Source organism: Peromyscus californicus, unplaced genomic scaffold (assembly GCF_007827085.1).
Source record: "Peromyscus californicus insignis strain IS unplaced genomic scaffold, ASM782708v3 Scaffold_4__1_contigs__length_199733344, whole genome shotgun sequence".
NCBI classification, from domain to species: domain Eukaryota; kingdom Metazoa; phylum Chordata; class Mammalia; order Rodentia; family Cricetidae; genus Peromyscus; species Peromyscus californicus.
In genome coordinates, this window is record NW_026294562.1 from 109,626,607 (window position 1) to 109,649,894 (window position 23,288).

A 23,288-nucleotide genomic window follows, 5' to 3' on the forward strand; every position below is an offset into this window, starting at 1 on the left:
ACGTGAAGCATAATAAATTTGGAATCAACTCCAAGTTGTACCAAAGAATAAGTTATGAGACTGTAGACAAGACCCTTCCAATAGGGTTGATGGGTTGGGCTGGATCCCTGAGGTATGTTCATTCTCTAGCATGCTGGTCTGGAAACTGGCTGCTCTAGAGACTCCCCTGGCTCTACAGAATGCTAAAGAAGTTTTTTAAATTTCTTTGTGAAGGGCGTGTGTGTGTGTGTGTGTGTGTGTGTGTGTGTGTGTGTGTGTGTGTGTGTGTGTATGCTCAAGTGCGCACACAGATTCCAGATAAGGGCATTTGACCCCCTGAAACTGAAGTTATAGGCAGTTGTAAGCTGCCTGATAAAACTTATAGAAGGAATCCTGGTCCCCAAAAACATCAAGTACCTTTAATTGCTGGGCTTTCTTTTCAGCACCTAAATTTCTTTGATGCATCCATTGCCTCTAGATTAACAACAGCAGAAAAGAAAAAAAAAAAAAAACTTGTATTCTGTGTCTCTCTTTCCTGTCTGATGAATTCAGAGATCTAGTGGAAGGACACTTTAAACAAGCTTTCCCCTTTTCCTTACAAGACTCCCAGTATGTTACCAGGCTGTTCTTGAACCTATAGCTTCAAGCTAGGTTCAATCCTGCACCAACCATCCAAGCACCCAGAGCTCCAGGTACAACCACTGTGAGTACCAGTAAGCTGCCAGGCAATGCCCACTAGTGTAGTAGTGGTATGACTACTTAGAGAGCAACCAGCCATTTTCTGATTAAAATGGAGACCTGCTCCACAGCAGTGAATTTACAACTGGTACTATAAACTTGGTAAAAGGCCCCTGGCTGGGGAGGACATAGGCCCTAGTGGGAAAGCCGCTACTGTTGTTTTGCTAAATTGACATTGTGTGCCCATAAAATTGCCTTCTAGACGTTTCTGTTTATGCCTATGAATTAGTGGTGCTGAGAGCTTTGGTAAGAGGAGTTTCTTTCTGCAGTTGTTGCAGAGACTCATAACTGACCTAAACGCTGAGCATAAACAGCTCTTGAAAGGTCAGCCCTAAATGGGACATCTATATCACCCCTTCCAAGGCTCATGGAACATCAATGAAGGATGGGGTAAAGAATGTACGGGCCAGAAGAAGTGGAGTGACGTGCAATGCTGCATCCCAGGCATGACATGACAGCTCCACTCCTGAACCTTCAGTAGCTGTCATTACCTGAACAAGTCATGCACAAGATTGGGCCTATCATGGAGGGGGAAGAGGTTCATAAGGCCTCAGCCCTCCTAGTAGATCCGTTGACAATTAATGGTAGCTGGAATTTCTTCTATGATGTCACCGGTGGTAAGTTGCCTATGCTCTTGTTAAAAAAATAAATAAATAAAATCCTCTTACTTACTCACTTATGCTCCTGTAAGCGACCCTAGTGAAACACATTGGTTCACAATTTAAAAAAAGAAAAAAAAAAGATCTGAAAGTAGAAGGGAGAGGGTCAGCAGGAATGGGAGGGAGAAGACAAGAGAGGGACATTGCGGGAAATGTAACATTGTCATAACCCAGTATAACCTATGGTTAGAATATGCTTTAAAACTTTTTCAACAATAAAAAGATTAAAGAAAAACTAAAAAAAAAATAAAAAGATAAATACTAAATAAAGGGAAAAATAAAAAGAAACATATTAAGCATTCCAAAAATTAAGTTTTGAGTTTTGGATTTAGTTTTTATTTGTTTTGAGAGAGTTGTTTTGTTTTTTGGTTGGTTGGTTGATTTTTTTGAGTCAACTTTGTTTTTTGGCTGCCCTGAAAGTGACTATGTAGGCAAGGCTTCACTTAAACTTGCAAGCGTCCTCCTGTCTCTGTCTCCTGAATGCTGGGATTGAATGTGTCTGCCTGGCCACTTTGAATAAGATTTGATATTCTCATTCACTTTCAACTTAAATAAAAACTTAGTACAGTATACTTAGGTTAACTTTATACAAAGTATAAATCATGCTGGCCAAGAAAAAAATCTTTCTTTTTAAATTTTGTTTCTTCAGAAAGAGATAATGCCTCTGAATAATCAACGTTAAATGAAATCTCAAAGCACTTTATGGATGCTAAATAAGGAAAAATACATCGAGGAGAATGGGCTAAAATCCTAAAATAAGAATGCCTGGGATTAAAGTCCCAAGCCTGAGACATACAACTTCTTAGTGGACAAAGAATAAAAACTCATGTTGTCTTGACTTTGACGGCTACCCCATAGACTGTTTTCTGATGCCAAAACAAAGTGCTAACCAAATTGCTTCGATAGAATGAAATGCAACGACCGCTCATGGGAATGAAAACTGAAAGCTTCCAAAGCAAGACCAAGATTTTGCTGTATGCCAGGAAAATAGGGAAACAGCTCAGTCTCCTGATCAAAACTTGGTTCTTGAAATGACCAATCTCAAGTACACTTTAAAAAACCTTAGATGTTCCCAAACACAGGTTAAAAAGAGAAAATAAAAAGAAGCTGGGAAGAAGAGCTCATTCAGCACAGAGGAGACTGTTAGTCTCTATGTCCCTGAAATGCGTGGATTCAACTGTATTTCCTATTTGAGAAAAACCCTTTGGAAGAAAGGTCTCAGTGTGAGAACCACTTGAAAGTTCCAACCGCTTGGAAATGGGAAGGGTCCGTCATTTATTAATGTCAAATATGCTGCCTGCATGAATTACTCTGCTTGTCATCTGGAAGCCATACAGGAAAGTCCCCACGCACCTGCTGCTTGTATCAGTAACAACTATCAGAAGATAAAATATTAAAAAAAAAAACAAAACAGAACTACATTCTGATCTTTGAATAGCTTACTCAGCAAATTTAAAAGTCTTTTTACTTAAGTATCATCAGTGACCACGATGTAGAGCCTGTTCGAATTTCAAGTAAAAGACCAAACAGAGCGATTTTCCAAAGTTGGCAAAATTTAACTAAATCACCACAAAACTGACCTTAGAAACAAAGAGAAACGGAGCAGGAGAAGGCCAGATTTCTCCTGGCTGCAGAACGGTGGCAAATATCCCAGAACTAAGGAAGGCTGCCAAGGGGGAAGAGAAAAAGAAAGGACTTCCCGAAAGCAGCCAGCCCAGGCACACTGCCTTCCCAACAGCTGGACGAGATGGGAGCAACACACAGGTAGGTCTGCCCTGTTCTTTATTGCAGTTCAAAGGCAGTCATGGAGCTCACAGGAAGCGGCCCTTTCCTGGACTGGCATCACACAGCCCACCAGCCGCAGCTGCAGCGTTTTTAATCCAGCTTCTGCTTTTCCTTTTGTGGCAGGAATGGGGGCTTACAATGGGCCAGAGAGACTTCCATCTCAAAACCGAGGAGACATCCCCCCGCTTGGGAGAAAAGTGACTCTCCCTCTGGTGAAAGACAGTCAGGAACCATGCCAGTTCTGATGGCATCAGAGCTGCCAGGATGGCATTCTTCCTGGAGATGGCACAAAGGCAGTGAGGACGGAGCAGTCACCTGGGTGGGATGGCTGCGCCCACCCCTGTCACGCTCTTCTGTCTCTTGGCCCAACAAATACAATGACAAATGAGGGAAAGTAATTACATATAAAAAAATCAAAGTGAATGGGTATGTGGGTGGAGCGAACATAAAAGAAGAAAGTAAAAATGATTTTGAAAAGTTGCTCAGGGCTGCTTTCTGTAATTGCCGTAGAAATCTGAGACCCACTGCTTCATGTGTCTGAGTTCCACAGAGCGGGCTAACTGCAAGGATGGTGGGTCCGTCTCAGTGCTGGGTCGCAGGTCTAAATGGTGGGCCCCATCTGGGATGTTGACTGCCACCAGGGTATCGGAGAGATCTTCGGTAACTCCACCTCCCGACCATGGGTCCAGGTCACCATTGCTGAAGCGAGGGAAAAAAGAAAAATTAAGGTTGTCAGTTCTCTATGACCGCATTCAAATACAATATGAGGAACATTCTTCGTGCATAAGCCTGAAAATATGAACAAGTTGGGAGGTTTAGTCTGAGGATCTACTTGGTCACATTAAAGAGTTTCTTGGTGCTTGATGCTTCCTACTATTTCAACAAAACACATTTATTTGTTATAAATGCAAAAGAGAAGAGGGCAACATGAGACTAGTGGGACGCCTTTTTTTTTAAAGGAATGCGTTAATAGCAGGTTTGATGGAAGTACTCATGGTACTCATTGGATGTTTTGATTTTAGTTCTCAGTGTGCTTCATTCTTGTAAACAATTGCTTAAAACATAAGTGCTCACAACAACAAAAAGCAGTAATAGGCATAAGGCATGATTGTGAGGAATGGACCACAGGATCCTTAAAGTCTCCTAAACACATGTGGTCTTATTTTTCTTTAAGTTGAGTGTCGCAGTCCCACGAACTGTTTGAAAGTTGGCAGGAAACATGTCTATGTGGACTGAATACTATGTCATAAGTATGCCAAATATGTTTCCTGAAAGCTTGAAATATATTTTCAAATTTTTGTGTCAAATTGACATACAAGGCTATATACTTTTTGCAGTTTATGGGATTGTTTTGCCAGAGTACTGAAATGCATAGAAGTGCTTGCTTTCAATTTGAGCTTGCTATAATTTCAGTTTCGATCTGAACACTGTTATGATTTGGAAACTGTATTGATTGGTAAGTTAGTTTTCACCTTGAAGATGTATGTTTAACTCATTTGAATGAGTGGTTAAATCTGTTAAAAATGTTAAATCTATAAGCCAGTTTCCATCATCAAGTTCTGGTACAAAATTTTTTTGATAGCATAAATGATTTGATAATGCCTCATCAGTTAGGAAATCTACTCAATATTTGCTTACGACTTTGCTATCTTGCTTCTGAAAAGTAAATGACATCACCATAGTTAGCATTAACACTTTGAAGGAATTCCTGCAGTTGGCAATTGAATCCTTTGGCCCTTAGGAAATTCAGCATCTTAACAATGACTTGCATGATGCTCTCCATTTTAATGCTTTGTACGTTAATAAACTCACCATCAGAAAATGGTTCGGAAGTGTTGTCATTAAATATGTTACCACATAAATGCTTTTACTATAGTATCCATTTTAGTTGTAACATCTTTAAATTGTGCTTAGCCCTCCTATATAAATTAGCAATCAGTAATGTGCAGCTCACAGATACCTACAGGCCAATCTGATCAAAGCAATTCTTCCGCTGAGGTTCCCTCTTCTTAGGGGAGTAGATTTGTGTCAACTTAGCAGTTGATGTATCCCATCACAGGAGCTATGCTGGGATTCATAAAATAATAATAGCCAAGAGAATGTATTTATTTTTACTAGGAAAATAGAAAGCAAAGTTCAGGCCTTTCCCCATCTCAGCTGCTGATTCAGCCCAAAGTAGAAGGCCTATATAAAGTATGACAAAGATACATGAGGTGTGGCTGGAGTGCTCAAGTAACCATCACAAACAAGTAAGAGTATTTACCTGCCTCCTAAAAATTCAATGGTCCATTAAAATACTATAGATTATCACTGATTTTCTACTGCCAGGACACTTCGAGCATATGTACCACTTGACAGTGTCGATTCAATGGTCTGTACTTTATTATCAAAATTCAGCTACTTACATGGCATGTTTAACATGGACGTCTACTTACACATCTCGAGTATACCAGGTCCAAAGTGAGTTTATATTCCTCAACTCCTCACCAGCCCCTCCCTTCATTTTCTTAGTCCCCATTAATGGCAACTTTTGTAGCTGCTCAGGTCAAGGGTTTGCTGTCATCCTCTAGTCTTCGTTTGACATCCAATCTGTCACCAGACCTGTCAGCTATATCTTAAAATATATCCAGAATCTGACTCCTTCTCACATGACTCCCACACCACAGTCCAAGTCTCCATTATCTCTACCATGAACTACTGACAAGACCCAATCCTCCACCTCTATCTACATCATTAACCTCCTTCCTGGCTTACCTTTCTTTCTCTTTAGCATATTTGGTGAAACTGCCTTGCTTTATCACCTGTCAAACCAGGACTCCACCAGGTTAAGGATTTGGGTTTCTTCTATCGCTCTATCTCTGGTTTCTAGAACCAGGTGTGGTTCACAGTAGGAGCCAAACAAACACTTAAGGAAATTAGGTATCAGATTATCTGTGCTTCGTACCGGATGTCCCCCATGGAGATCTGTGAGTAAAGGTTTGCAGGTTCATGAACACATACCCTCTTCAGCACTTTCTGACATAGAAAAACAGAGTCCACATAAATGACTGATACAAACACACATCTGAGCTTTCAACTGTATGCGGAAGCAGGAAGAACATCAACGTTATGTTTCAAATCTTTACCAAGCTACCTAACTTCCGGGAGCCTCAATTCCTATGCATACTACAGAAAAGAAATGTTTTCAAAAGTCTCTCTCACACAGATGTTATGGGGTCAAATTTGAACAATGCATGTGGAAATAAGGCACCAACTATAACATACCACACAGATGTCCAGTTCTTGTGAGTATTATCACATACTGTAAGCATAGGAAGTGATAATACCTCCAAGGGGCAAGCAAATCATGAAAATGGATTCAAAAGTGTTTCTCATAAAAGTTAGTCAGAATACTAAGTCCATCAGCCTTTTATAGATAAAGGCACTGCACAAAATGAAGTAGAAAATAAACATTGAGGCATGTTAAATGTAAACATGTTTGAAATACAACTTTAAATTCCCTTTTCCATCATATACTTCTCTTCAAAAAAAATGCTTAATTGTAACCTACTAATATCATTCTTGGGGGAGAAAACTTATACCAAAAACACGCTTTACTGGTTTTGTTCAAAATAAAGGTTGGCTTCTCTTGAGAGAACCAACAGCCTTCGTCTTTGCTCCAGTTTGACAGGCTCAACCCAGGCAGGAAATGCTCCAGTATTTGCAAAACAAAGAAGTCCCTGCAGCCACATGAGGAGCAAACTGCATCTGATTTAAAGGTCATCTGAAGCACCTGGTGACTTAGCAACACTGTTTGGAGTTGCTGAGAGACCCCGCCTGCACATGGACTTGAATTTCTCAGTTCAGATACAGGAAAGCTACACCAGTCATGGGAAATCTAAATCTATATACTGTTTTCCTGGGGGACAAATCCCCAACAACCAGCCTCACTTAATCACTGGCAATAGTTAATTTGCCTGGGAAATGATGTTAGTTAACCAGTTCTTCATGGGGTCCCTTCTGAATTTATACTTAAATAACTGAGAATCATCATTGGAGAAGTAATCTATGAGTTTTGGAAAATATAAATCCTCCCAAGAGAACCGCCATGCACTGGAAAGAATTGCCAAAGCGGGACTGTAACAGCTACTATTTATCAAGTCCTCGGCTGCTCACCAAACACTTACTGAATACCTATCTGTGTCTGTGCTCATTGACACAAACACTTACTGAATACCTATCTGTGTCCGGTGCTCATTGACACAGACGCTTACTGAATACCTATCTGTGTCTGTGCTCATCGACACAGCAGGCTCAGCAGACAATACAGACAAACCTGTTGTCACTGTGCTCACTTCTGTAACAATCTATCTCTTCTTTAAATAACGGGGTTAGATAATCATTAGTATTTCTCAATTTCATAAATTAGCAATTTGCCCAAACCTGTGCATTTAATTATAGAAAGAACAAAAAGACACCCGAGCTGAACCTGATTCTATAATTACAAATCTTAGCTGGAACATCTCCAATCCAACAATTTCATATTGAACCTTCCTGCCAAAGCAGCCCCCGTACTCCTGTGTGTGTGTATGTGTGTGTGTGTGTGTGTTTCTGTGTGTCTATGTCTGTGTGTATGTGTGTCTGTACATGTCTATGTTCTGGGTTGGATAGGAACAACATACAGATATAAAGTTCAGGGGAGAAAACAGACTTCATTTCACTTTCTATGTACATGTATTTTCCAGGTTTGAGTCTGAGTGCATAGTATTCTGCTGGGTTAACATTTCTCTGGTTTTGTTAGGTAGGCAAACCTGCTGCCTAAGCCTCCTGAGTAGTAGGGACAAAAGGCCACCAGGTTTAGCTTGGGCTAACTCATTTAAACATGACAGCAACTCTGTGAGGTGTCACTGCTTGTCCTCTTTTTCACATGGCAAAACTGAGCATCAGACAACACGAGTCATCTCACTTGAGACAAGCTCCTTTTGCATCTGTACAGCTCTCTTAGAAAATACCTTCCCTACACTGAGCTACTACGACCCGCTGACTTCTGCTCTCATCCGGAAATGTCTCTCACAAACTCTGCCCCCACTTCCAGTGAAAATGAAGACAATGCTCATGACGATTATGAATACTACAGATTACTAAAAGAATTATTTGAGGTGGTTGAATCCAATAAGAAAAGAGACAGTATTTGACCAAAACTCATATATTAAACATCCAAACAAAGGATAAAGATTACACTTAATTAAATTTGATCTTCAGCTTTATTTGTTATAAGGTCTTTATCTTACAACCTTAAAGTCCTGGATGTTAGAAGAACCATATGGACAGTCCCTGAAGATAATCTCCAAGAGGGAAACAACGAACTGATAAAGTACTTCCTCCTCTGCTAGAACAGAGATGAGCCTAGAGACTCTGTGCTCATCATTCATGAGTCAGAACTTAACTTGTGGAGACAAGCACTAAGATTAGTGATAAGGGACAGGTCCTTTGGGGAAGTGATTGACTTACATGGGGATTATCATCAGAAGACTGAAACAAACCAGATGTGGTGACACACTCCTTTAGCCCAGCACTTGGGAGGCAGAGGCAGGTGTTTACCTATGAGTTCCAGGCCAGTCTGGTCTATATTTTGAGTTCCAGGACAGCCGGGGATACATAGTGAAATGCTGTCTCTAGTAAACAAACAAAGCTAGAAAAACTAGTCTAGGTCCCTTTCCACTCTTGCTGGACAAGACTACAGGCTTCGAGGTGCCATCTTGGAGACAGACACCATTCCCTCACTAGACACAGAACTTGTCAGAACCTACATTTTAGATTTCCTGGCTGACACAATCGTGAGAAATAAGTTTATGCTGTTTATAAATTGCCAAGTCTTGGATATTTTCTAACAGCAGAACTAATGATAAAGCCAGACCCAAAGGCTCATACAGATGCCTTTCTCAGTGTTCACAGTCTTTCCAATCTCCCTAATTTCAAACACTAAATCTGGCAGAATGTAAGTGGATTCATCTGTCCAACCACCACTTTACATTGCTGAACTGAATAATATAGTTATGAAGAGTCCAAATGAGACTTAGGAACACAGTTTAAAGAAATTAAACTAAAAGAAGCTGTCTGTTTTCTGTCAGTGTCTTGGCTTTTATTTGGAAACAGGTATCTGTTGGGTTAGAAAATAGCATGAGTCTGATAGTCAGAGGCATATATTAATCACGGCTGGCAGCACCTTCAGCACTTCTCTGTGGTGACATTTTATTTGTGCTGAAATGTGGTGATATTTGTGTTGAAATGTGGTGATATTTTATTTGTGCTTTAATAAATAAAGCTTGCCTGAAGATCAGAGGAAAAAGTCAGCCACAACACAGAAGTCATGCAGTGTCAGCACACACCCTTAATCCTTTACCTGGCAGACAGGGATCTGTCTGGATCTCTGTGAGTTCAAGTCCACACTAGGGAACAGAGCCAAGTGTGGTGACTTTAATCCTAGTACCAACCATAGAGTTCTGGAGGCCTGTACAGACAGGAAGTGACAGAGCTGGCCAGGAAGAGGAAGTGATGTAGCTAGACAGAGAGCAAATCAGATGGCAGAACAGGAAGGCATATAAGCCTGAGTAGACAGGAAGTCACTCTCTTTGGAAGCTGCGGAGTTGGTGAGGTGAGGTTAGCTCGTGGTCTGTCCTATTCCTCTGAGCTTTCTCTCAGGCCTTAACCCAAATTTCTGGCTCTATGTTTTTTTTTTTTATTTAATAAGACCATTTAGAAATTCATCTACACTTCTCTTTGTCAGAAACTACTGTGTGTACACAGAGGATCCAATCTGACTCCTTTAAGAGAGAGTGTAAAAAGAAAGATGCTTGCAAATTTAACCACAGATCTAGTGAAGATGTATGTGTTGGTGTCCACAGATTCACACAACTGCTTTTCTTGGTGCTAGCGATGAAACATGGCCTCTTGCCTAGTAGACAAGTACTTTTACTAGTGAGTTATATCCCCAGCCCTTGGTGAATGTTTTAATTAGCCAGCTGCTAGCTGAATAGCAGACAACCTAGCCAGACATGAAACATGTGACATCACAGTCAGGTATGCTTGGAGCCAACTCAGTTCATTCTGGTGTGAACCAGTATCAAATGTGTTACATCTTGAAAGCACTGACAAAGTAGAACAAGTGGGTTTGTAAACATCCAGGCCAAGGAAGAAATCTTCCTTTACAACTACCTGGTTGGGCTTCTTTCTGTAAGTGTCTCAATTCAGTGATTCTGAGTATCTTCCTGACTAAAAGGACGGCTATCACAACTACTTCTTAAAGTAGTTGTGAGGATTCTGGGTAATTTGTTTAAAGTGCTTCATGTCTTACAGTACTTGTAAGGAAAAGAATGGGCACTTCAAAAGTGTCGGTTGAACCAATATTGAATATTAATGTTATAATTACTAACAATAACAACACAACCTGAGAACAAAAGATAATGTTTTGTTTCATGATGGAGAGATTTTTTTGTTTTTGTTTTTGTTTTTTTGTTTTTCGAGACAGGGTTTCTCTGTGTAGCTTTGCACCTTTCCTGGGACTCACTTGGTAGCCCAGGCTGGCCTCGAACTCACAGAGATCCGCCTGGCTCTGCCTCCCGAGTGCTGGGATTAAAGGCGTGCGCCACCACCGCCCGGCAATGGAGAGATTTTAATAGAAGCCTAATGAGGTCACTGTTGTGTTCTATGTTGTTTTATTACCCCACACTTTCCTGATTCTATTCTCTCAGCCATTCTGCAAGGGTCCCCAACAACCAAAGTTCCTCTTGGGACCAACAGAACTCACCTGAAAATGATGTTTGAATGTGAACGGATGTCTTTGCCTCCATATAAGGTAGTGACCCAGGAAGGCCGTGGCCTCACACCCCACTGTTTATAACAATCATCAGAATACTTGTCTAAGTCCCATGTACGGGGTTCAAACATGTCATCAACACCATTCGTGCAAAAAGGCAGGATTATTTCTGTGCAGGTCTAAAAGCAATCCAGGAAAGGAAATGAAAAGATGAATTATTCAAGATCATTCAGCTGCTGAGTAGCAAAATAAGTAGCATCATCATCAGTAAGTAGCAAAGCTAGTGTCTAAACTTTAATCGAACTTCAGCCTCCCCCCCAACCCCACCCCCTTTACATCCCTGCCACACAACACTTTTATTTCTCCATCGAAAGACATGGCTGACAAACACTGGGCAGAGCCAGGGGAACCCTGCAGAAGATGGGGAGGAAGGATTGTAGGGACCAGAGGGATTGAGGATACCATGAGAACATAGCCCATAGAGCCAGGGGGTATAGGGGCTCATAGAGGCTCACAGAACTGAAGAGATAGACTCTGTGTGGGTTGGAGCTAGATCCTCTGCATATACCTTATGGTTGTGGAGCTTGATGGTCCTGTGGGACTCTCAACAATGGGAGTAGGTGTTGTCTCTGACTCTTTTGCCTGTGATTGGGACCCTTTTCCTGCTGGGGATGTCTTTCTGTATGCTGTGAATGTGTTGCTCTGATTGATTGATAAATAAAATGCTGATTGGCCAGTAGCCAGGCAGGAAGTATAGTATAGGTGGGATAAGCAGAGAGGAGAATTCTGGGAAGTGGAAGGCTGAGTCAGGGGACACTGCCAGCCACCGTCGCCATAAGAAGCAAGATGTAAGGATACCGGTAAGCCAAGAGCCATGTGGCAAGGTATAGATTTATAGAAATGGGTTAATTTAAGATATAAAAACTAGATAGCAAGAAGCCTGCCACGGCCATACAGTTTATAAGTAATATAAGTCTCTGTGTGTTTACTTGGGTCTGAGCAGCTGCAGGAGCTGGGTGGACACAGGAAAACTCCAGTTACATTTTCCTCCTACTGGATTGCCATGTCCAGCCATGATATGAGAGTTTGTGCCCAGTCTTACTGTACCTTGTTAGGCCATGTTCAGGGATATCTCTGGGAGGCCTGCTCTTTTTGTTGTTGTTGTTTTGAAGGAAAATGGAGGAGTTGATTCTGGGGAGAAGAGAAGTAGGGGGAAGGACTAGGAGGAATAAAGTGAGGGGAAACTGTTCCAGATGTAAAGTATGAAAGAAGAATAAAACTTTAAAAAAAAAAAAAAAAGAAAGAAAGACATGGCTGAAAGGTCACAGAAGAATCTCTATTCCTTTCTTTGCAAGGGGCATTCTTTCATATCTATGGTCATATTTAACCCTAAAGACAACCTTAGGAGGAAAGTGTCATCACCATTATTTGCTGTTGGATGACTTTCTGTATACTGTGAATATGTGTTGCTACCATTGGTTATAAAGAAGCTGCTCTGGCCTATGGCAAGACAGGTTAGAGCCAGGCAGGAAATCCAAACAAAGAGACAGGAAGAAGAAAGGCAGAATCAGGGATACACTAAGAGCCGCCAGGGGAACAAGATGCAATAGAACACAGGTAAAGCCACAAGACATGTGGCGATACATAGATTAATAGAAATGGGTTAGTTTAAGATGAAAGAGCTAGTTAATAATAAGCCTGAGCCATAGACTAAACAGTTTGTAACTAATATAAGCCTCGGTGTATTTATTTGGGACTGAGCAGCTGTGGGACGCAGAAAAGTTTCTGGTTGCAATCATTAGTCATACTGTGCAGATAAAAGAATGCAGGTGCAGAGAGAGTGAAGTTAGACTTCACTTCTGTCACACGTCCACACCATGCCTCCTTTCCAGGACTTGCCAAGGTCTATTTTAGTGTTAGTGCATCTATCTTTCTCAATATTTGATGGTGAGATCATGTTATTTATGTCTTTATCTTTGAAACTGAAGAGAGCCTGATCAATGATAAGCACTCAGCGTGATTGGTGAGTGAGTGAATGAACAAATGAACTTATTGGTAGTCTTACAGTGTAATGCAACAGCATCTAGACTTGAATGCAGGCTAGGTGATAAACTCTTGTCTGATCACTATTGTAGCACAACTGTATCAGCAAAAAGAAAGACTGCCTCGGAAGCCATACATGCTTACCTGATAGCCCCAAACCCGGGATCCTAAATTGCCAATTGTTGTTTCAGAAATATTATTGCATCTGGTCTGGCCTGAATAATTATAATATACATTCAGAGCTTGGTAAATGTTCTGCACCAGCAGGGAATCCGACATATAGGGATTTGTCAGATACTGGCACACTTCCTATCATTTTGGAGAGATAAACAAAGAAGAAATACACTTATAATTTGATCATAAAGCTCTCTTAAACATCTAACCCAGCTAGGCATGGTTACATATGCCTGTAATACCAGCACACTGGAGGCAGAGACAGGGGTATGGCAAGAATGAAGCCAGCCTAGGCTCCACAGCGACTGCCAGAACAATCAAAAACAAATCTAACTGCATTGCTTAAGTTTTTCTGTCTCTTGAGTATAATTTTCCCTGCACTGCAGAAATAATGTAGGCATTCACATGTTATGCAAAGCCCTATCTACTTCCCACTCCAGCTTAATCTATACAGCCATTGCTCCAAGTTCAAGAAAACCATCCCCACCATACGCTTTCCTCCCCTACTCATCCTCAAATCTCTTTTCTCACTCTTTAACTCTATGAATGCTGGCCAACTCATCCTTTACAATACTCAGTTCGAATATTCCCCCCTCCCTGAGATTGTCCTTATCTGTGTTTCCAGGTCTAAAAAAGCCAAACTTCTCCCCCTTCTTGGTGCTCTGCTCTACTCAGGATCTATTTTTATCACAACCTTTAAAATGCTGTTTGTATTCATTTAATTCTACAGTGTTTCCCACAGTGCTTAGCAAGTTCTCAGATAACTATTTGCCGAATGAAGCACTGTTTTGTTTCGTTTTTAAATTAGCATCCAAAGAATTGGGTTTCATTTTGGCATTTCAAACAAAAATTGTCTCCTCTCCACTCCTCCACCCTCTTGTTCTCTCTTTGGTCCGTATACTCCCATCAGCCTCCTTTGCATTTTCATAGTGGGGCTATGTTTTTATGAAAAAATTGCAAGCTTTCTTGTGGAAAAAATGTTCCTACTTCCAACATCTGTGGTATGACCAGATGCATAACATGCAACCACCCAGCTTACAAATGCCCCTGTAACCAGCCTATAACAAGTGTCTGAATTCTAGCTCTGAAGATCTCAGGAAATACTCTGTTTTAGGAGTCAAAATGAGGACTGCCCAGAAGATGAATGGAAAACTTTCTGAGGCACAGAAATATTTCATATCTTCATAGTAGACTGACTTACATATCAAATACTACACATAAAGTTGTGGTTTCTGCTATATGTAGATCTTTATTCCCCTCAAAAAAGAAGAATCGTGATTTAGAACTAGAAAGGAGAACACTTGAGGCAGAAGGATAGAAGCAAGAATGGAAGACAGAGAGATGGAGGGGAAAAGAGGGAGAGAAATCAGCCAAAATTAGGCATGTATGAAAATGTCATAATGAAGTCTATTCCCCTATATGTTAAACTAAATTGTTTAAAAAGCATCATAAACCAGGCTCATGCATAATATTGCACACCTTTAATCCTAGCACTTGGGCAGCAGAGGCAATTGGATCTCTATGAGTTCGAGGCCAGCCTGATGTACAAAGTGAGTTCCAGGACAGCCAGAGCTACATAGTGAAAACCTGTCTCAAAAAAATTATTATTATTATTATTGTTGTTGTTGTTAAATGCATCATAAACTAATATTGAACTCAATAATACAAAACGTTAATTATTTATGGGAAGATGTCTTTAATTTACCTTGAAATCTATAAAATAAGATGAATAAAAAGATTGATAGGTGAAGAATATGCATGTGATAAGTCAAATATACTTAAATATTATTTATAAAATTTAGGAGGTAAGGGCTAGAGATGTAGCTCATTGGTAGAGTACTTCCCTAGCATGTTCAAGGTAAGTTTATGAGTGTTCACTATCAAATGTTTTTCAACTTTTCAGTATATTTGAAATATTTTATAATAAAATGTTAGGGGACATTCACAAGCAATGGAATCATAGCTGAATCATAACAACATCTACTGATTATTAAGCCTTGAGTTCATAACCAATATATCATCTCATCTTTAAAATTGCTTACCCTACCAGATAAGATTATTGTTCACTACTTTGCCTAGAAGAAACTGACTGTAAGGTCAAATCACTTTATTCCAGTTCACCAGCTAGCAAAAGGTAAAGCTGAAATTTATTCCTACAGCTCTCTACTTCTGAAATAAACGTACTTTCCACTGCACTATATTCATAGGAAAATGCTTCCTCATGAAAATAGAAACAGTTTCAATGACAAAGCCACTACTCCCAATCGTACCCTATCAACACTTTGATGTGACTGCAGTGAACTGTTCTCTTCCCACTTCATATGGAAAAAATAGGCAAATCTGACCAAAAGAAGAGATTAGTTCAGAGAAGGAGGTGGGAAGGAAGAAGCCCTGTTCTGCCTCAAAGAGAGGTCCTGGATGGAGGATGAAGCCTGGGCTAGAGACATACCCCTAGTCAAGAAAGGAAGGTGTCCAGCCCCCATCACCATGCTGCCTAGGACCAGAGTCCAACATGGCCTTTCTGAAAAGGGGGAATTTGAAAACAGAGTAGAAACAAATTGTAGGGAAAATTTTGTGCCTCTCCTTTGTTCTCCCCCCACACCCCCGTGTGTGTGTGTGTGTGTGTGTGTGTGTGTGTGTGTGTGTGTGTGTGTGTGCAAGCATATTCTTGTGTGTTCCAGTGTGGAGACCAAAGGTCCACCTCAAGTTTCATACTCAAAAATGCTGTTCACTTTCTTGGAGACAGAGTCCTATTGGTCTGGGCTCATCAGTTAGGCTAGACTATCCCAGGGATCCTCCTGCCTCTGCTTCCCAGCCCTGGGATTATAAGCAAAAAGACAAGCCATCATACCCAGCATTTTTACATGGTTTATGGGGATCAAACTCAGGTCTTCATGCTTATAAAACAATTCACTTTGCCAAACAAGCCATTGCCTCAGCCCATTCATAACAATTTTTCTACGGACTATTAACTGGTGCTTCGTGTTCTTAGACAAGTAACTTCAAGAAGTCATATATTAGCAAATATAGAGAGCTCTCCCTTCTTTCATGGTGTGTGTGTGTGTGTGTGTGTGTGTGTGTGTGTGTGTGTGTGTGTGTGTGTGTATTCACACGTGTAAGTCACACATCTATGTGGAGTATGTATGTATGTGTGTACGTCCATGTGGAGGCTGAAGGTTGAGTTGACATCAAGAGTCTTCCTAAGTCCCCCTTCATCTAATTTTTAAGGCAGAGTTTCTCAGTTGAACCCAGACAGCACAATTTTGGCCAGTCTAGGTAATCAGCCTGCTCCAGAAGTCCCTTGTCTCCTACTCTGAGTGCTGGGATGACTTGCAGGCCATGGCATCCACCCAGCTTTTCGTGTAGGTTCTGGGGATCTGAGCAGCAGTCCTTAAGCTTGGACAGGCAAATGCTTTACTCACTGAGGCATCTCACCAGCCGGTGAATAGCTTTCTTGACTATGAGATTTCTCAGCCTTTAACATATTCAACTGGAAAAAGAAATGGCTTTCCAAAAGGAAGAGGGCATATGCATAGACACTAAGAACAAGTTTTAGAAATTCTGAAGGTGAGAAAAATCACAAATACGATAGCCATATTAATATACCTTTAAAAAATAACTATGAGAGCTGGGTGTAACAGCACACAGGAGGCAGAGTCAGATAGATCTCTGTGAGTTTGAGACCACCCTGGTCTACAGAGTGAGTTCCAGCAAAGCCAGAGTGACACAGTGAGAACCTGACCCCAAAAAACTATGAGGTCAAGTATGACAGATTAGTGGGTAAAGGTACTTACTATAAAATGTGAGTTTAATCTGAAGGACCCACACGGTAGAAGGAGAGAACCGACTCCCACAAGTTGACTTCCGGATGCATGACATAGCATTTACATCCACAGACACACCACACACACATACACATGCAGATAGATAGATAGACAGATAGATAGATAGATAGATAGATAGATAGATAGATAGATAGATAGATATAAATGTTTAAAGGAAAAGGTGATTGTGAGGTCATAAGTATCCACCGTGCCCATGTTCAAGATGTATATTAAAAAAACAGAACTGAGCTAAATTGGAAGTACAACCTTATTGCACTAAAGCCATAGGGAACGCCAACGGCAGCGAAAAGTCAAAACAGTGATTTATTATTCCAAAAACTCTCTAATTACTCATGGTAAACCAACAGTTACCTAACATTTAAAAATATGACTTTTCTCAGAAAGCAGTCTTAAGACCTACAGCAGTTAGAAATGTACAAAATGGTATGGAACCCACGAGCCAATCACGGAATGTACTGGACTCTATCCATCACCAACTGCCGAGCCTCACTCCTTTCTGAATCTGACGCCCTCGGCAGACTCAGTTCTTCCAGGGCCAGCATGGAATTACAGAGTAGATTCAGAGGAAAACACTCTGTTCAAGCAGTGAGCTGGATGAGGCCAGCGGATGATGCAAACGAGGCAAGAGAAAAGAGGGGCTGATGTACAAACACCTAAAACTCTTGGAAGGCACAGTAGCAAGTGGGGATGACTCACATGCTGGCATTAGACACCCTCCCCCCTTAGAGCAGGAACACTGGGCCTCTGTTGAGGAAAGAAAAGGAGTCCCCATGAATAGCATCTCTGCAAAGAGCAGTTATTGTCTCCTAAAAGACACAAGCGTGGCTGGAGGCTGGCACCAGATAACAATACATGGGTTTTTGCAGCTCCACAACATCATGGGCAGAGACGTGGCCTCTGCTGATGGAAATTCCACGACCTGATTAGGGGGAGTCCTGGGCCCACTGCCCTTCTGAGGGCAGATCCTCCTGGGAGCACAAGGTCCAGTTCTGACCAACCCTTCAGAAGGACACTCACCAATGTAAAACAATTCATAGAGGAGCGGTGAGGCTGGGGAGCTGAGGAACCGACAAAGCCTTGAGGTTGCTTTTTTGAAACATTGTGACTTTTTTTTCCGGTTTTTCAAGCCAGGGTTTCTCTGTATAACAGTCTTGGCTGTTCTGGAACTCTCTTTGTAGACCAGGCTAACCTTGAACTCACAGAGATCCACCTGCCTCTGCCTCCTGAGTGCTGGGGTTAAAGGAGTGCACCACCACCACCCAGCACATTGTGACCTTTTATTATTACAAATAAACCTGCATATCTCTACGGCTGAATCTTTACCCTTGATGACTTCAGGATAACTTCTTACAGGAATTACTGGTTCAAAGGAGACAAACATTGTAAGGCCTTTACTAGATCCTGACAAGCTGCCTTTATGTAAAAGAAGTGCAAACCCATAGTCTCCTTGTATACTATTTAGAATACCAAAGCTTCAAAAAGCACTACTGTAATAAGAGACACTCTCTACACTAATTCATGACTACTCAAGGGTACAGTGATTCAAAAGAGATAGCCACACACTTTTTAATCAGCTGTACAATGTGCATAAAGCATATAAATAAATATTGAGTTGAAGGTGAACCATAGGAAACAGTCACATTTATGAGTCAAACATCAGCAACTTTGGCACAACCTCGTGTAATACTTCCTCTTAACCCTGATAGTTTACAAATATCAGCCACCTGATTAGGGCAAGCACTTTCACTATGAGTTGTTCACGGAGGGGCTGTGATTTAATTAGACAGCAGGAAGGAAGCCCACGACATCACAACAGACACTTCTTTGTGAAGTCTTAGCATCTGAGTATTCCCTGCATCATGCTACTCATTTTGTGTGTTGTTAGCTTGGTTTGGTGTGTGTGTGCCTGTGGGTCTGTCTGTCTCTGTGTGTGCCTGTGTGTGTGTGAGAAAGAGTGTGTATATGTCTGGGTTTGAGTGTGTGTGTGTGTGTGTGTGTGTGTGTGTGTGTGTGTGTGTGTATTTGTATGTGCGTGAGAGACAGACAGAGAATATAGTTTGCCAAGTTGCTCACACTGACTTCAAACTTGCAATCCTCTTGCTTCAGCCTCCCATGTAGCTAGGTTTACAAGCCTGTGTCCCAAGGCCCGGCATTCACATGTATCTTCGTAAACCCATGCCTTTTCATTGTTTGGTTGTCTTTGTATGTTCCTAGTTTATTTGGCTTTTATAAAAACTTACAGTCATTTCGTTGCAGTATAAATTTAAATACATTTGCAATAGTTTAAAAGAAACTAAAACGGTAGATTAACAGGAGACTCAGCACCAGCCACTCGAATCAAATAGACTTAATTTACTTTCTATTTCCTAGTAAAAGTAAACACTCAAGAAATACTTTTTTAAAAAAATTAAGAGACTAGAAAGGTGGCTCAACAGTTAAGAGCACATGTTGCTCTTGCAGAGGACCTGGGTTTGGTTCCCAGCACCCGTGTGGTAGTTCACAACTGTCTATAACTCCAATTCCTGAAGATCTGATGCTCTCTCCTGAACTCCATGGGTATCAGGTATGCACATGGTGCACAGACACACATTCAGGCAAAGCACCCACACACATAAAAAATAAATCTAAGAAAATTTCTTAAGAACATTGGAATTCCATTTTAATAATTCTAGTCTTAAAAAATACAGAAATAGAGCCGGGCGTTGGTGGCGCACGCCTTTAATCCCAGCACTCGGGAGGCAGAGCCAGGCGGATCTCTGTGAGTTCGAGGCCAGCCTGGACTACCAAGTGAGTTCCAGGAAAGGCGCAAAGCTACACAGAGAAACCCTGTCTCGAAAAACCAAAAAAAAAAAAAAAAAAAAAAAAAAAAATACAGAAATAATGTGGAAGCCAGGCGTGGTGGTGTAAGCTACAGCCTCGGCACTAGGGAGGCTGGAACCAGAGGATCACAAGTTCCAGGCTAGGCTAGGCTGCAAAGCTAGAGTTTGCTGCGAGAATAAAAGAGACAGAGAAAGCAGAACATTCATGCGGCGTTACACTGATCAGATCCGCACTCCAGTGTGGTCTGCCCTTCTTGCCAACACATGGTTGAGAAAGCGAGGATAATGGTTTGCTTAAAAGTCTTAGGTGCCCATACCTAGGAGGCTAGGCATTAGAATAAAAGAAAGGGGGATGGAGGGGCTAAGATACAATTCTTAAAAAGGAAGAAGATGGGCGTTAAAAAAAAAAAGATCAATCTTCTCTGCAGAGTATGGTCCCTCCATTAGAGGAAGGATTAAACCGATACATTCAGCTTTTAGACCAGATTTTCTTTCTCTGAGGCTTCAACACCCCCCTCACACGGCCTCAGATAATCACATTAGTTTTGTCAGTAAAAGCTCTCTTTTCATAGAATGCATCTAAACCGCTTAAGCCACCCAGAGAGGGTGCATACATTATCAAACACCAAGACAAACGGAAGAGATTTTCCCTTTTATGTCTTACTATTTCACTGTGTGGATCCGCATGCTCAGAAGGCTAGGCTGAAAATGCTAAAATGTTTGATTGCCTAGCGGCTAAAAGAAAGACCACAAAATTTAAGGGACTTCAGCCTTCTTAAAAGTGCTTTTAACGCTAAGAAGAGGCCTAGTGGTTTTTAATGTGGCCTGAACCGTCAAATGACAGAGGGTTTTCTATTTCCTTTTTCTCTTCCTCCCTGTGTTCTGCCCGCCAAGTCCATGATTATTTCTGCATGACTGTGGCAGTTTCTGTGACCAGTAAACAAAAGCAAAGAGGGACAATGTGCAGGGACAAATTAGAGAGAATGATAGCTGAATTGACGTGGAAAACGGCATTTAGTCACCGCCCAAGGACACTCCAGCGATGGACGTGGTACAGGCAGAGTTGGAAATAGCCTGCTGTCTTTTCACAACCCCACCCGGTCTCTCGCTCGGCTAAGCCCGAGTTACAGGCGACTCAGAACAGGTCTGCTGTTTGTCACCCCTTTAAAAGAGGAGGAAGTGCATCAGAAAGAGGCGGAGTTCTGGCTAAATGGAGGCGGCCAAGTGAAAGAGCAGTCCCCAGCTGGGTAGTGTTGCGGGGATTAGAGGGTTGAGAGGACAGATAGGGTCAAGAAAGGAGAAGCAGAATGAGCAGAGAACAGAAAAGCAATCCTGAAGCTCAGTTTAGGAGCGAGGTGCCGTGAAAAAGAATCTGTAAAAATTCAATGGGCGGCTGACTGTGGGAAGGGAAGGAGAAGCTGGCAATGGGAGGCTCTCGAACCAACTGTAAGACAAGTGGGTTTTGGGGGTTTTTTGTTTTCTTTTCATTTTTTTTTGAGGGGGGGTGGTCCAGAAAAAAAATTGTAAGTGTATTCTAAGCAATTAAGAATTTCCCAATCTCAGGCTAGAAATGTCGTTCAGTGGTAGCGCCCTTGCATAGCATGTATAAAGCCCTGGGTTCTATTCTTCAAAACCCTCTCACAAAATGAATTCCTTAAGATAATAAAAAATAAAAAAATAGAATAATTTTGGCAAGAAATTATTAAAGAGGACGTCAAGAATTGATCTCGGGTTTAAAAAAAACAATGACTATGGGCAAAAAAAGTCACTTTGCAAAATAAAATAAGCTTTAAAATGAACATTAAAAAGCTATATCCCTATGGTTCTTTCTAGATTATGAGCCAGCCAACTAACCTATAGGCCAAATGCAGCCAGCTACCTGCGTTTATAAACAAAGCATTATTGGCCATTCTTACTCATTCACGGATTGCCCATGGCTGCTCTCATGCTTCAGCTGCAAAACTAACTGGCAGAAAACCATCAGACCCATCACACCTAAAACATAGTTCTTTGTAGCTAAAGTCTGCCAATCTCTGTTTAGAATAGTACCTAAAAATTCATTTGTTCTTCAAGTGGGAGTGATGATGTATGTGTCGTTTTTACACTGTATACCAATAGAATACAAAGAGGTAAACTTGGTATTTAAATCCAGGTTGAAATACAAGACGTCTCTCTTAAAAGATGTCAGCTCTTTTTAATAACTTTGTGCTTAGGTGTAGGGGTGCATGCCTGTAATCCTGGCACTTAGAAGTTGAGGCAAGAGGTCATGAGTTTGAGGCCAGACTGTGCTACATAGACAGTTCTAGACCACTCTAAGCTACAAAGTGAACTTTGCCTCAAAATAATAATAATTTGTCTCAAAATAGTAATAATAACTTTGTGTTATCAACACCCAGCTTAATTCAATGCATGCTAGTTTCCTGTTATGTATAAGTTTTTACTTTATACATAAAGGGAAATAACTCTGAGAACAAGTGAAATTATTTTATCTTAATTCCAATTTTAAGTAAGGTATAGTTTTAGTATTTCAGTGGGACAATTGAAGAACTTTTGAAACTTGGTTCTTGTATAACTAATTAGATTTTCATTTCCAGCCCATTCTATTTCAGTGGGACAATTGAAGAACTTTTGAAACTTGGTTCTTGTATAACTAATTAGATTTTCATTTCCAGCCCATTCTAGCTGTAGAGTCAAAAGTATCCTCAAAACATAACCATCTTTTGCTTTTTAAAACTCTTGTTCTTAACAAGGCATTACTTAAAGAACATATACAACAAATGATGTGGACAGCAAAAGAATCTTTAAAATATAAAAAGAACTTCAGTTTGTATAAGTTGTTTATGGTAGTTTGAATGTAATTGCCCCCCCCATAAGCTCATAGGGAGTGGCACTATTAGGAGGTGTGACTTTGTTGGAGTAGGTATGGCCTTGGAGGAAGTGTGCCACTGTGAAGGCGGGCTTTGAGGTCTCATCTATGCTTGAGCCACACCCAGTGTCTCAGTTCTCTTCCTGTTGCCTTCATATCCAGATGTAGAACTCTCAGCTCCTTCTCCAGCACCCTGTCTGCCTGCACATTGCCATGCCCCACCATGATGATAATGGACTAAACCTCTGAACTGTAAACAAGCCATCCCAATTAAATGTTTTCCTTTATAAGCGTTGCTGTGGTCATGGTGTCTCTTCACAGCAAAAGAAACCCTAACTAAGACAGTGGTCATGCACTTGTAGAACCTATAAATCAATGTCTTTACACTTATCAGGTCCATATTATTTGGATCTTATCATAAGCATTTGTAACCATTGATATCTTTTTTTTTTTCCTGAGGCAGACAAGCAAAGACAGGGCAACTCAAGAAGGAAGAGGACCTTGTCCAGGATGCTGGTGGGTAAGTAGCAGCGTAAGGTCATGTCCTCCCATTGGCACTTAGAAGGTACCCTTCCCACTCTGGTG

The 23,288-nt window shown here is 41.1% G+C and overlaps 1 protein-coding gene and 1 long non-coding RNA gene across 2 annotated transcripts in view; one reads left to right on the forward strand and one right to left on the reverse strand.

The window, feature by feature from the left end:
- The first annotated feature begins 2,862 nt into the window (after positions 1–2,862).
- Positions 2,863–23,288, forward strand: part of LOC128095243 (uncharacterized) — a 103,702-nt gene continuing 83,276 nt past the window's right edge. The window contains exons 1-2 of the long non-coding RNA XR_008213195.1: positions 2,863–3,140; positions 23,167–23,223. This is a non-coding gene — a long non-coding RNA (uncharacterized LOC128095243). The remainder of the gene's footprint in view (positions 3,141–23,166; positions 23,224–23,288) is intronic.
- LOC128095241 (lysosomal Pro-X carboxypeptidase-like) overlaps positions 3,145–23,288 on the reverse strand; it is a 30,053-nt gene continuing 9,909 nt past the window's right edge. Inside the window, exons 5-7 of the mRNA XM_052714061.1 lie at positions 13,144–13,308; positions 10,948–11,135; positions 3,145–3,860 (exon numbers count right to left, since the gene is read on the reverse strand). Of these exons, the coding sequence (XP_052570021.1) occupies positions 3,644–3,860; positions 10,948–11,135; positions 13,144–13,308 (570 nt within the window). The 3' untranslated portion in view covers positions 3,145–3,643. The remainder of the gene's footprint in view (positions 3,861–10,947; positions 11,136–13,143; positions 13,309–23,288) is intronic.